General features: G+C 38.6%; 1 protein-coding gene across 1 annotated transcript in view; it reads right to left on the bottom strand.

Annotated features, from left to right (window-relative positions):
- Positions 1 to 4,443: 4,443 nt before the first annotated feature.
- The window catches only part of DNAH3 (dynein axonemal heavy chain 3), a 63,984-nt gene continuing 54,127 nt past the window's right edge, over positions 4,444 to 14,300 (bottom strand). Inside the window, exons 54-62 of the mRNA XM_054842854.1 lie at positions 13,200 to 13,425; positions 12,642 to 12,886; positions 11,121 to 11,237; positions 10,131 to 10,285; positions 9,188 to 9,355; positions 7,607 to 7,749; positions 6,804 to 7,008; positions 5,386 to 5,523; positions 4,444 to 5,203 (exon numbers count right to left, since the gene is read on the bottom strand). Of these exons, the coding sequence (XP_054698829.1) occupies positions 4,850 to 5,203; positions 5,386 to 5,523; positions 6,804 to 7,008; positions 7,607 to 7,749; positions 9,188 to 9,355; positions 10,131 to 10,285; positions 11,121 to 11,237; positions 12,642 to 12,886; positions 13,200 to 13,425 (1,751 nt within the window). The 3' untranslated portion in view covers positions 4,444 to 4,849. The remainder of the gene's footprint in view (positions 5,204 to 5,385; positions 5,524 to 6,803; positions 7,009 to 7,606; positions 7,750 to 9,187; positions 9,356 to 10,130; positions 10,286 to 11,120; positions 11,238 to 12,641; positions 12,887 to 13,199; positions 13,426 to 14,300) is intronic.

Raw genomic sequence — 14,300 nt, 5'->3', positions numbered from 1 at the left:
TCTAAATGTACTGTCTGTATTGTAGTCACAACTCTTTCCCGAGCACATACTGTAAGATGTAGCTTATTTCAAAAGAACATCCCTAAAATTCCAGAAGATTTACACCAAACTGAAACATAACTATGCAAATTTAAAAAGGCTGAAGCAGCCTTAAGTAACGCAAAGGAGTATCCACTTGCTTAACTGAAAAGTTGAACTGCAGTAACAGCATCACATTATTTGAGATGCTTTAAGTATCCATTAATTTTTCAGAATAAGTGTTTGAGAAATTATTAACTAGTGCCTGATCCTCATTACTCTCCAGCACCAGAAGGCAAAGACTGAAATCCATTAAAACCTCAGGCTGTTCAGCTAAAGGAAGGATTAGATCAGCTCTTTTGTCAAGTCTGGAGAGCAAAACCCTTCTTTCATGGTTTAAGTTAAACTCTGTATGGTAAAGAGAATCTGCCTTAAATAGAGTCCTTTCGGGGTTTTGGAGGTTGAGCTGGCAGACTATCGTTTTGAGGGAGTTTCATAAAAAAATTTCACCTGCAACTCAATCCAGGCAGACGTCTCAACTGGTACTCATTGCATTAAATTCCAAGGACCATATAACTTCTGCCAAGAAGTATCCCAATGACGGTGCACTATGCCATTCCTACACACTAATTTTACTTGCAAAAAGATGTCCAAAAATGCCTCCGAGTTCTCAGGAGTTTGTAATGGGCTAGATTCAATCAGTCAGTATACGCTCTGTCCTGTACTTTCTCACCTTTCTCTGACTCCCCTTCCAGTAAATACTGTCTCTTTCCAATTTAGCACACTAGCCAGGAGATGCTTTAGAATAATTTAGAATAAAAGATGACATTAATTTTATATTCTTCAGAAATAAAAATCCTCAGTCACTTGCATGACCTCTCCTGCAAGCTAACCGGTAGGCAATGCAGTAGTAATTTATTGACACACTATCTGGCCCTTGAATATCTCAATAACATCTCCTGCCTGGAAATTCTGTCCCTAACTCCCTCATTAGTAAGATGGTAATTTATGAAGCCATGCATTTATGAAACCAAATTTAACACTAACATAGCAAGCCCACAATCATTTAAGGAGATGGACTTGGCACCTGCGTATTGAATGTTGTCTAGGGCTGAGGAAACTCCCATTAAGTTGCAGCAGTGACCCAATCTACTCCAGGGAAAGTATCGCAGGACTGAAAGAGGTTAAGATGGATTAGGTTATCTTCCTACTAATACACATTTGTTCTTGTAATACCTTTAGATCTGGAGAAAGTAAGGCAACCTCGACCTCACTCTTGGGGCCCTACCATGTATCCATCAGCGGTGATATCAGTAACATCCATCTTTTATCCAGACAGAGAGGTCACTTATTTGCTTATTCCTATAAATTCATTTTCAAGAATGCTAATTACAGGAGAGACCTGCACCTTTCACTAATTTTTTTAATCCTATTAGGCAAAACATTCTAGCTCGTAAGTAGAAGAATTTGGGGCCTTTTGCCTTTTCATTGTCTAATTTTCCCTTTAACAGCCCGACAGTGTTAACATCAACAGAGACAGTACTTTCTGTTACTGAAATGGATTTTTGTACAGATGAGATAAGAGAAAGGTTTCCATCTCCTAAGAAGATGTACTAACTGTATCTGTCTTACAGCATCCCTAGCTGACAATCTGTCTCCGCTATTTCTAAAGAAAAAAATACCTCTTGCTCCATAATGTCTGTATACTGCCTTTTTTCCCCATCTGCTTTGAGTTATTAGCAAGGCTGTGAATCTGATTTGCAGTTAATTACAGGTGTTTTTTTGTGGTTTGTTTAATGAGAGCTTCTAATTAGGAAATGGAAACACTAAACCTGCAAAGCCAAGAATTCTAATAGTACTATTACAAGGTACTTAATTTGTCCAAATTTTGTTCACATTTTTATCATGTCCAAGTAGCAGCTGAGTTGCCTTTTTCTTTTTTTTTTAATGCATCTCAGCCCAGAAAGGTCGTGAATTCTAATGTTTAGCCAGCTTATCATTCTTCAGGAAGGTCTAGACAATGCTCAGGGAATAAGCTGGGAAGCTCATTTCAAAGAGCCACAGAAAAATATCTCTAAGACAGATATCCCTCAACAGTAAATTCCACTACTTTTTCTCTAATAGTAAGGGCAGCCCAGGAAATCATGTACTTAGTGATCATCAACTAAAGCAACAACTCAGCCATACCTGGTCCTTGGCGAATGGGGACATAGCAACCAGCAGACGCACGGCCCCTCTTTTAGAGACTTTTCTCTCTTATCTATATATTTTGGTCCTCTCTACAAAAGCTTGAAATACACCTTTAATTACATTCTAAGAGATGCCTTCATCTCAAATCTAAACATTAACACAGAAGAAGCATTTAGAAAATCAACACAGTAACAAGGACATTGCACACGATGTAGTAGCAAAGCCGCTATATATTCACAAGAACCTGTGTCATGTAATAAACTATCCATTAGTGTTTGTTTACAAAAAGGCATTAAAAAGAAACCCACATGGCAACCTATCCCACAGTATTTTCCAACAGTTTAAAAATGTAACTTAGCTAGCATATATATTTATTTAAAACAGCTTTATTCAGAGGACTGTGTTTGCTAGACTAGCATTATCTGAAGGAGGATGGAGAAACTCAATCCTCAAATTTCAACTTCATTTTAGTGTTGTAAGAACGATTACTGTATTGTTGGCCCAGCGTCCCTTTCAGCAGTGCCTCAGCAGTGCCAGGTAAGCTGTCACCAGTCACATCCATAAGCTCAAATCTAAATAGGAAGATCCTTTTGGGAGCAGAAGTGACCTGATCCGTCCCTAGGGAAGGATCCAGCCTCTCTGGCCTGCCTGCAAAGCACCTCTAAGAGGAGGCTGGTGGCTGTTTGTTATCGCTGATGCCGCAGTGACCTAACCAGTGGTCTGAACTGTTGATGTGATAACCACAACAATTAGATGCAGCTATTCAAAAATATGGTAATTACCGAAATGTTTTTTAAAATATATGCTAGATTTCAGTTAATCTTAATGATATGAAAAGTAGAAAGTATCTGTGTTACTCTTATGAAGCCTAAGACTATGTTTTTAAAGGGCCAATTTTCATTAATCTATTTATAGATCTTCTGAAACAAAAATTGTTCTTCTCTTCTCAAAAATTGTTGTCAATTTGAGTGACTGTGCTGTAACATTCATAAACAACTTTTATTTTTGCTTTAGGTGCCACATATCATTTAGTCTAAATTGTTAAGAGTAGTTGCTTCCTACCAGTAAGCTGAAACACCTGCACACCTCGAACCCTTTAACAAAGGGGTATTAAAACAAATATCCATTAAGTGTCCTGGCCTGACATCTTTGCTCTAGTCACCACGTAACAATAATGACACATCAAATACTGGCGTGCTGTACTCTTTATGAGGCATCAAGTATGGTACATGAAGATACTGTACTAATTACCTATGCAGAGGTAATTATGCAGAGCAGCACTGTACAACATACCTGTAACACTTCTTGCCTACCTGTGTGTTCCCATTCTTAAAAGTTACTATTTTATGAACATCTATATAAGACAAACCAGTGGTTAATAAAAACAATAATGAACACTGTTTTCACCTATAACAGCTAAGCACAACAGATAAATTCCTATGACAAGAATCATGTTTTAACGAGTTGTAGCAGCATCACTTAATGATTGTAGCAGGATACTGGGAATTGCGGAATTATAGTTGCATCTCTGACTTTGTGAGGCCTCAAGCAAGTCATTAAAATGCTGCAATTTGCGCAATGAAAAAAAAATACAAGACCCCAAATTAATGGATGTTTATGCAGTAGGTTTGTTTTAAATGTTTGCCTTGATCTTTGTGCTTCTCTTGTACTGTGTACACAACAAGTCTAATGATCCATCTTTAGTACCTTCTTGGCATGCTGTGGGGATTAGTTAATGACTGCACAGCTCTTTGAAGATGTCCAGGCTATTCTATTTTTAATTAATGTTTGCAAGCTACTTTGAGCTTCTCTGATGAAAGGGCTTAAACAAATACAAAATTTCAGGTGGTTATTAGTCCAGCATGCAAGAAGGCAAGGACAAGGAAGTAAAATGAGACTATGGGAGAAAGGAAACAGCTCCATTTATCAGGCACCTGGGATATGTAGGTGAATAATACTGACATGAAAATAGTTTAAAAATGATGAGACAAGCATACTGCTCTGAGAAATGGCAGGCTCCCAGTGCATGTGCTGTCTAGAAGTTTTCCACGGTAATTGTGAGGCACATCTTCAAGGAGTGTCAGTTACTATAGTTCTATAATACAGCCCTGGCAGTTCATTCGAGCTGAGGACTGGTTTTACATGTTGACAACAGACTATTCTCATCTCCTCCCTCCTTGCCCTACATACTCCTGGGACACAGAAGTCGTAGGCAAATCCAGAGAGTCCTATTTGCAAGAGTTGTGGATTAGATTCCTATTAAAATCAGCAGCAAAACTCTTGGGCCCAATTTCATTTAAAGAAGAAAAAAAAAAAGAGTCCTATGATAGTAGCTAGGTGGTAATATTGGGATTTAACAAGATTTGTAATGATGTGGGTGGCACACAGTTTGATGGGAGTTCTGTTCATTCTGATCTATTGCAAGATAAAGCCCAGGCCATTGAAATACATTTCTGTTTGTAGCATTCTATTTTCACTCGCTCTTGCTTAGTAGCTGATAATGGCTAAAAACCAAAGGAAACTGGGAGCTGCTTTGAAGTCAGCAGGAAATACCAATATAAAAAAAATAATAAAATGCAGCCATTGGAGAGTAAAGTATATCTTTTAATAACAAAATGTGAGTGTTTTGACTTGCATACTCTCAGTCATCTAACTGGCATAGTGCTGCCACACCTCGATTTATCCAGTGTCTCTGGGGCTTGTCTGAAGGGAGTTCAATTGAGAGAACATAGTTGGTTGAGTGGCCAGTGGTGGATAAGACACCTCTTCTTGCACTTGTCTTGTACACAGGGCACGAATAGATGTTCATATGAAGAAATCTGGAGCTTTCTCCAGGTTTCAGCCAAATTATGGGCAAAGAATCATAAAGGATTTTTGGAAGCGATTCTCCAATCACCAAGGATTGTCTATCCCATCGCGCACCTTCCAAAAAAAGGCCTCTCACATAAGCCCCATCTTCTGGCATTTTCTCCATCGTCTGCTCCTGTTTCATCACCTAGAATGATTAAACCATTGGTTGATTTTATTTTTATCTGGTGTATATTAAATCCTATAAGCAACAGTCTGAAATTACTCCCTTTAAATAAAATTTCTTTTCATTTGAAACTCTATTCCTTGCTGCCTCAGAACATGTTTTAAGTTGTTCAAGAAAAACAAAATTCCTCTACATTTTCTTACCTCAAATTCAAATCCAATATGGTCAATTGGGATGGTGTATTTTCTGGCATAGTTTTGTAAAACACCAGTCAAAAAAGACTGAGTGAAGAAGAATCCTGAGAGCCAAAAGACTGTGGGTGGCCCACTGATGACCCAATCCTGAATATGGAGAGAAAAAACAAATGTAAGAAAAAAAAAAATACAGTCTGTGGCTTCACTGTGCCAATTCACCAGAAAAGGGATGTCTTTTCAGATACACTTGAAGAACACAATGAGATCTAAACCTTGATGGGACCCTCTGAATACTACCATTAGTTCTCTATTTTTCAGAGACAACAAATCACAGAAGTCAGTTATTTATGATGACAACAAAAATAATCACACATTCTGAAACAACCAGAACACAGTGCTACCGAGAAAGAAATTTCAGAAAGTAGCATAAGCGTATTTTGGTAAGTCTAGATACTAGCCAGAAAAAAAAACCAAACAGAAAAATGATTGAATTTGGACACTTTTATCAATATACCCTCTTTCCCAGGGTTGTAAATACCAATTTCCTAACATGAAAAAGGCCAAATTTTCTTACAGAGCATCTTCACAGATCACTGTGAGGGCACTCACTACAGCCAACACATCAGAACCTAGCAGAAGAAATCATTCCAGTACAAAGATGCCAGACAAGGAGATCTTGGGCCAGCATCTTTGTTGGATATCACAAAGGCAGTAGGAAAAACAAGGCAAGGGCAGAACGTCCTCACACTCCTCTAAGCCATTTGGAGTCAGAAGCAGCCCATATGGTACCCTGATCCAGCAAACTGCTGCTTATAGAAATCTTTTGGGCACCTCTTTCTAGCTTTCTGCTCCTCTGCCTTGTATGGGGTTCCACTGCACCTCAGTACCTCAGCTATTCAAGATACATCTGAAATATTAAGTAATTTAAAGAGAGCACTATGAATGCAAGGGAAAGACTGGAAGGGTAAGTAAAGAATAATACAGCTTCTTCAAAAAGTGTGTGGAAGTAGTGTCACATTTTATTAAACTTGAAAGAGATTTACAGTTGCATATACAAAATTTAGTAGTGCCTGTCCTGCACTGTTTCTAAAGCCCTCACACCTGGTTCTGTGTCCTTTGAGCAGGGAAGTCATTAAGGCATCAGCGCAAAGTGAAATGAATCTTCTAGAAATAGAAAAATGGAAACTATCCAATGCAGCACTAGATTAGGACCAAAGGATTATACTCCCAACTCACCCTGCTGAGCAACTGCCCAGCTAATTCCAATGCTGTTAATGCAGTACAGATTTGGTCATGAGTATGTGCAAGTAGTTCACAATCTGGAGCTATAAGGGTACTGGCAGAGCGAGGACAGTACTGATACACATTTTACCTATTCAGCTTTCAACTAACAAGTCCTTAGACCTGTCAGTCTCAGTTTAGCATACCTGGAAGAAGGCCAAACGACAGAGGAGATCAGACACGTAACTTCCCAGTGGCTTCAGTGATGGATAGGATTTGGCAGCCCACATTGACGGTACTTTTCCCATTAGCATGCTGTTGAAAACCTCTTCAAGTTCAGATGACATCAACACTTGGCCTTTAATGGCTTTGCCTAAATTAATGAGGCTGCTCCGAACAACTTCAGTGAGCCTTAAGGTTTAAAAAAAAAAAAAAAAAAAAGAAATTGTCATCCCATTATTTACTTCTTACTGTCTGACTGAAGACCTCCAAGTCCAACTTGAGTGAAGGGCCGATCAAAGCTGGTAAATGTCCTGTCAGAAATTCTTTATCTCACCCATAGTTATCAAAACTTTTACTTAACTTCAGAAAAGCAAACAAAGAAAAAACATGCACAGAGAAATGTAAGATAGTGAAAATTCCCATTCTAGACAAAGGAAATCAAGCGACAAGATCTTTAAAGATTGTAACACTAATTAACGTAAGTGTGCTGTGAATACTGGGGCCTGGGTATGTCTTAAAAAGAATGAAGTAGGCTGCCCTACCTCAACACACCAAACTCAAACCTGATTTAAGTTCATGCTCCAAGAATGTAGGTACTATTTCTATATTCAGGTAGACAGCTGCAGCTTTCAGGTCTTTTTAAAAGGTTCATCCAAAGCAGAACCTCTCATGTTCATAACAATGTATTCTAAGAGGCTTATAACTGTTCAAGGCTTGTGAGTGACTAGCACTGATGAACACAAGCATATTTCATATTAGTAGTGCTACATGAAACCCTGAGCCGTACCTGTTAAATCGAATTAGTTCTTGCCTAAGAACTGTATTCATGGACTCTTCATAAAGTACTGGGTATACCTTCATAACCTCTTTAACATCAAAGCCGCTTGGTAATTTGGATAGGATGTCCTGTGCCAAATCTTCAACAGTTTCCTGAAATCACAAGTTTGCAGCAAATGAGGAATTTCCCTTTTTTCACCTATTTTTATTCAATAAATTCCACAAAACATTACAGATTTTCTGTTTTTTTCTGTGTAACCACATAGGTATTTTAGTCCATTCTCCTAAAGAAATAACGCTTACATGCTCTTACTCTGCGCATCATCCTGTCTGACTCTGCATGTGCCTGCTTACTCCTTTTCCCTTCTCAATAATTTCAAATTTGTTAGTCATTTCAGTTTAATTTGCAAAAAGGTTTTAGGCAACTTCTAAGGAAACAGGCAGCAGGGCAAACAAGCATAATCCTACTGCTGCTGCAATGAAGGAAAAGACAAAGTATAGAGCACGGGGACAACGATGGGAAGACCACATGAATACCCCAGCCATGAGAGCAGCTTTACCTACAGCATATCAGACATCAGAGAATATGATCACTAGACAACCCCGCAGGAAATAAGGCTCTATCGATTCCACTTTTCGAGAATCCATTTGTGTATAAAATATAGGATGTCAAATCTGAGGGGCTTGAAAGGTCATTTATCTATGTCTCATAGGGGCGTGGATTTGGCCTGAGTAACCTGAGCTGCCAGGACAGGATGAAGGAAAGAATTTCCCAGCATCTTCACAACCAGGTCCCATGCAGGCGTAGAGGACAGTGAGGTCCACATCCAAGTGATTCCATTCTGCCAAACTGCCCCCTTCCTTTGTGCCACACAAGTCACACACACAGCTACACGTTTGGGACTGTAGAAACTGAAGCAGCCAAGGGGAAGCAAAAAAATTGTACCTCAAAACCCAAGCATTCACTGACTAATAACAGACTGGAACTGCCATTACAGCACAGACTTCACCAGTAAGACAACTTTTGCCTCTAATGGGCTTATATTGCTTGCCTGATGATTGAATGACTTGAAATAATTTCCTGGCACTCTGGAGGCTGCTCCCTAGTGAGAATGGCAGGGATGGTCATACAACCACTGCTGGATGAAGTCAGGCCAGCGCACAAACCTCCATTACTGGAATCTGTAGACTGGAATTAAATGTCATACTTTAAAATTGCCTAGAGACGGATTTGATTTGAGGTGCTTTACCAACTGTGATTGTTGACTGTGCTCTAACTACAATTCCTGACTGAAGTGAAGCACTTCACTGTTATTTTAAAACACGAAATATGAAAGAAACATTTCTATTCAAACCACATTCTACTCAACCAGCTGGGGTTGTGTGGTATTAAGCTATTTGAATTCAAAGTCAAGAGGATATCTTCCATCCTTAAAGGTTCTTCTTTGCTGTCTGCTTCTCTATAGGGATGTTACATCTACTCCCAATGCCACAGGCATGTGATGAGAGGTCCTGGATTACTCCAAGACCTAGGGCATGACAGGAAAGGGCACCTTTCCAGAGTGCAAGTTGATCTTTCTTCCCCAGTTACCTGAGGGGACTTGCCACCTCCCCCTGCTTCTCTAGGCAAAGTCAGGAGCACTCCACTGAAAAGCTGGTTAGTCTCCTGGTTATCCTTGGTGATGTCTGCATTTTCATGAAGTCCAAACACTTCAGGGTGTGTTGTAATTGGTAAACTTCGTAGGTATTCAATGTAAGACTGTAAAAGAAATATTTAGATACCAAAAATCATGCAATGATATATTGATAAATGACCAGTAAACCCAACTTGGACAGAACCGTCCCATTTACAATCAAACACATAAGTTCCCAGTTAAATGCGTCCAGGAATTGACTTACTCAGTCCACAGAGATAAGAATAAAAGTTTTGAATGGTTCAAAGACTCACTGAGGAGGTGTTCTTACCACCCTCATGTAAGTAGCAAGAGAAAGCAAGAGAAAGGGCTGTACATTAGAAATGTACAAGGAGCGCTGGCAGGAGTCACAGAAGAGGGCACAATATCTATCGCCCCTATAACTGCAGGCTACACAAACAGGTGGAATTTGAGCACATTTGTTATCTCTTTGCAGCTGGTAGAAGGGAAAAAGGATGAAAATTGAGTATATACCTGCCATTCCACCCCTCATGCTGATCACTGCTTTCAGGGCAGAAGTGGTTGCAAGAGGGTGCAGAAGTATGCTGTAAATTCCTGAAGCCCAACTCCTGTTGGCTTTCCAGAGCTGTACTGGAAACCTGCACACGGTGGCTCTTTGTATCAACAAACATCAGAATATTGGATGATCACTACATGTCCATTGGGGTGTGTTAGATATTAAGTACCAGATACATATTTCATACACAAGATATATTCTGGCATGGCTTTGTGACTGTCTTTTTTTATTTTTTGTATCTGCTGTATTCACATCTCAAAGTACAGTATAGATAAGGTTTTTCCCAATAACTCAGAGAGAATTTACATCTGTTATCTTCTCACCTCATACGGACCATGTGGTGGTACGTAGTAGTCATCTCCAGGTGCAAGCATATACTTGTCCTGTTCTATATCCTTGCTATAGACTATGGAAAGAAGAGACAGGAGAAGACGCCTGTCTTTATCATCTGTTACTCTACCTCCATAGTTACATTCCCCTGGGAAAGGACAAAGAAAACCAGGATGAAAAATTCAAAGTTAATGAACAAATACAAATTGTTTTGCAATAATGTATAGCTCCAGTAATTGAAGTTCCAAAGATCCAGATCTTCAAAAGTTTTTAGGCCCTACACTTCAATTGCTTCAATGGAAATTAGGCACTTTAACACCTTTGGAACTATGGGTCAAATTTGTGCGTCTTGATGACGAGAAGTTTAAGGAACACTATGAGTTTGTCTGAGAAACTGCTACTCATGCCAGAGTAAATAATCTCATGTTTTAAAAGACAGCTCTTTTGCTTGAAATTTTTGTTAGTAAGAATTTTTAGAACTGTCAAAATCTGAACAGTGCTATACAGCTGATCCTTGTCTTGTTCCTTTCATGCAAACTTAACCTGATTATGTGTGTGTACAGTAGAAAACAAGGGATCACAAATATGCAATACCCCTGTGCAGAAGGGGTTGGAGAAATTTAAGTAATGGGCAAGCAATGAGGGGAGGTTTACACTGATATAAAGTACAGAAAACAGCTAAAAGCTCACAGTTATTACTTTAATCCTGACTCCCTAAATTCTTTTTCACAAAGCTAATCATAATAGCAAAAGTCAAGGCCAGGAAGTTTGCTGAACCATTAGTAATTCTTCTAGCTATATCTATAAGCCTAGACGGAAATGACATCTGAAGGTTCGGGATCCAACTTGTCTGTATGTGGAAGGCCAAGAAAGTAAACCTGAATGGAATCCACTCTGTTTGTCAAGCATTCACCAGTTTATCACTGTACCAGCTGAAAGTGCCGAGCAAAGTCAACATGCGTTAGAGGGTGCGATGCCTGTACCTGTTAGATATGTCAGAGCTTCAAACGGGATTTCTTCATATTCATTCAGAAACATCTGGATCTGTCGCATGCTGATTCTCAGGTCAGATTCATTGAACTCGTATGGAATATTCCAACCTGTTTAATTCAGAAAAGATACACAGGGCAGTGGTGCATCGTACTGATAACCATGCTCAGGGAATGATGGTGCTGGTACTACACTGCTACTACAGAGCCAAAGATAACAGCTGCCAGACAGTACCTAGAAGCAGCCCTGGAATCTACCAGGCTGTTTATTGCACAAGGGAGAACATGACTCCGTAACAATATTGTATCCTAAGGCACTATTACCATCACTCTATATAATTAAAACATAAGCATAGGCATTTTGGCATTACATACTCCTGAAAAATTCTGGTTTTACAACCTGCTTGGTCCTTTCAGCTAATCTGTTGCTATCTGGAGATGATGAGAACAGGAATTTTAATTCATTGATTGATTTTAATTTTTAATCAATCAGCCCATCTATTAATGCTGTTTGTATACAACATTCAGAGTAACAGTACAATAAAAAACAACCAGGAGAACACTTCAGATAAGAGAATCCTTCAGAAAACCTATACCCCTACGGCAAACCTAAAAACAGGGTTACTGCTGCAACTATCCTTTCCCCAGACAGCCAGTCACATTAAGCAGTAGATGTTGCTTTTGTCACTTACAAAAATTATATTTTTACTTTAAAGCAATAAATTAGTATCTTCATTTTGGCGGTCTAGTGTTTATTCAAGCAGCTGCCTATTAAAACAAGGACAGAGGCTTTCAGTCAAAGTATTACATTTCATAACCATTACTGTTATGACAAAGGCAGACTCAGCTGGAATGGAAGGCTGAGTACACCAAAGGAGAGTCTAAGCTCTACATAGTTATAAAAATGGAAATTATAATTCCATCCATTTCTGCATTTTATGAAAAACTTCAGAATTCTCTATAGTTTTCTAAATATTTTAAGATTACAGAAAAAGCTCAACTGCAAATCTTACTGATACATATCTTTTCATTGCTTTTGCATGAGCAACCCACTGCAGCTACATAAATTTGTTTCACACCAAGTAAACACATGCATTAGCTTTGCTATAACAAAGTATACACATTAATAACAAAAGCAGAATTGAAGACGACACATCTTTAATTATGAAAATTTAAAATGGAACTAGATTTGATGGATGAATTACTGTAGTTAGAATAAATTAATAATTTAGTAAGCTATTATTTAATGTAACTACTGTGTAATATATTTACTTGGAAAACCAGTACTTTCTAGTTCTCCCCTAGGGTAACACTTTTAGTAGCTTCATGGGTAGCTTTGCCTGAATAAGAATCCCTGCAAATAACAGCTTTTAAACTTTATTGTGCTCTGTGCAATACAGATCACACCCTTGTAACATTGCTAAACAACAATGCTGCCTTTTTACAGAGAGGCTCCAATAATGCATTTCAAAACTACTGATCTTGGAACAACCTGCAAAATAATCTAAACCTTACCCAGTGGGCCAAAGTTTCTCCTTTCCTGCACAATAGCGTGAAAAAAACAAAGGCCAAACAGCAGCTTTTGCCACATTTCTGGCTTTTGGCAACTGCTAAAGAACACAGGGTCAGAGATGGGGTCATTAAGGTATGATCGCAGAAGGTTCGCTCTAACCCCTTTTGGAGGCTCATTCGTCATTTTGATGCCGTTCTGGAGGATACTAACTGGAAACTTTTCTGATGGATAACTAGTTAACCACAACCTGAAAAGAATTTAAAAAAGCACATTATCAAAAAAATCCTCAGTATTGATCTGCAGAAGACTAAGTTTTATTACTTGCTTAACTATAATAATAGCATCTAAATTTGTTCTAAAACGCAGGCATAAAGTAGATTATATTGGACAGGTAGAAAAGATGACATCCTAATTAGGTATTTTTATTTTATCACTGTGCATAAATGATATGAATGTTATACTTAGCTGTTCACACAAACGAAGTTTCATTTCATTTTACTAGTGTCTTCAGCAAACAAGAAATACTCCCATTAAAGAGAACAAAACATTAAAACTCCTACCTGAACTTCTCATTGGTATTCTCAGGCACTATAACTTCCTCGCAGATTTTTTCCAAAGCAGGCATCCAGCTAGTTGCAAGATGGCAGTTTTGTAACACTACCCAGGTTCCATCAGTAATAGCCTGATAAATCATTTTTGCTGCTATTGGGCCCTGGCCCTGTCCAAGCGAAATAGTTTGAATGTTTGTACCTCCCATGCCAACATCATCAGCAAATTTTAGCAAACCTATGATGGCAAGTATCACACATGCAAACAAAGACAAAGTCTGTCAGGAATTAGATCTGTGTTATGTTCATCATTTTTATAATATAAAAAGTAATTACAGGGGCAAAAGTCAACAAATATTTTACTCAATTGGAAAAAAACCCACCTCAACAGTCCAGTGGTACAATCAAATGCTGTACCAGTAACTGTGTTTCTGAGGCATATGTTAAAATTTAGGTGTATATAGTAATACTAATGAAAAAAAAAGTACTAGCCAGGTGAAATGCCTGTCCTCTCCTTTAGCGCTGAGTGCTCAGTTCCAGCCTGCAGTACAGCTCTCTACTCTCTGTGGCATGGGCACAATTGTTTATGGAGGTTGAGCTCTAAATTGGATCTTTAGATCTGGTTAAAAATAACCCTCCAGCTTTGCCATCAAAACCTCCTGGAAATACATCCTTACAGTATGGCTCCATATTGCAATTCTTTTGGCAGAAAACCAGCTTTAAAAATAATCTGGGTGGTTATTTTTTAAAGGACATTTAACAGATGTGTTTTTAAGTGTGGTCGTATACACCATTTAATTAGTAACTGAGAAGGAGGAAACTTTCTGGAGGAGGAGTTGTAACAAAGACTGGAGCAAGTCCCAAACACCCACTGAAATAATTGTAACGCAAGCATAAATTATAAACTGGTCTGGATGTTACAAAAGCTGTTATATCCCTAAATTGCTGCTCAGAGACCTAGACATTTCATCACCACTACATTCATTCCACCCTCTAGCAGTTTTACAATCATTGTATATATATATATATAGGCAGATGCAAATGTTTGATATTCCATCATTGCTGTATTGTACTTTAAAGACACTTTAAAGATAAAATGAATGGGCCTACACT

Source organism: Grus americana, chromosome 15 (assembly GCF_028858705.1).
Source record: "Grus americana isolate bGruAme1 chromosome 15, bGruAme1.mat, whole genome shotgun sequence".
NCBI classification, from domain to species: domain Eukaryota; kingdom Metazoa; phylum Chordata; class Aves; order Gruiformes; family Gruidae; genus Grus; species Grus americana.
Note: the sequence above shows the minus strand (reverse complement) of the source record. Positions and strands in the feature narration are given on the sequence as shown.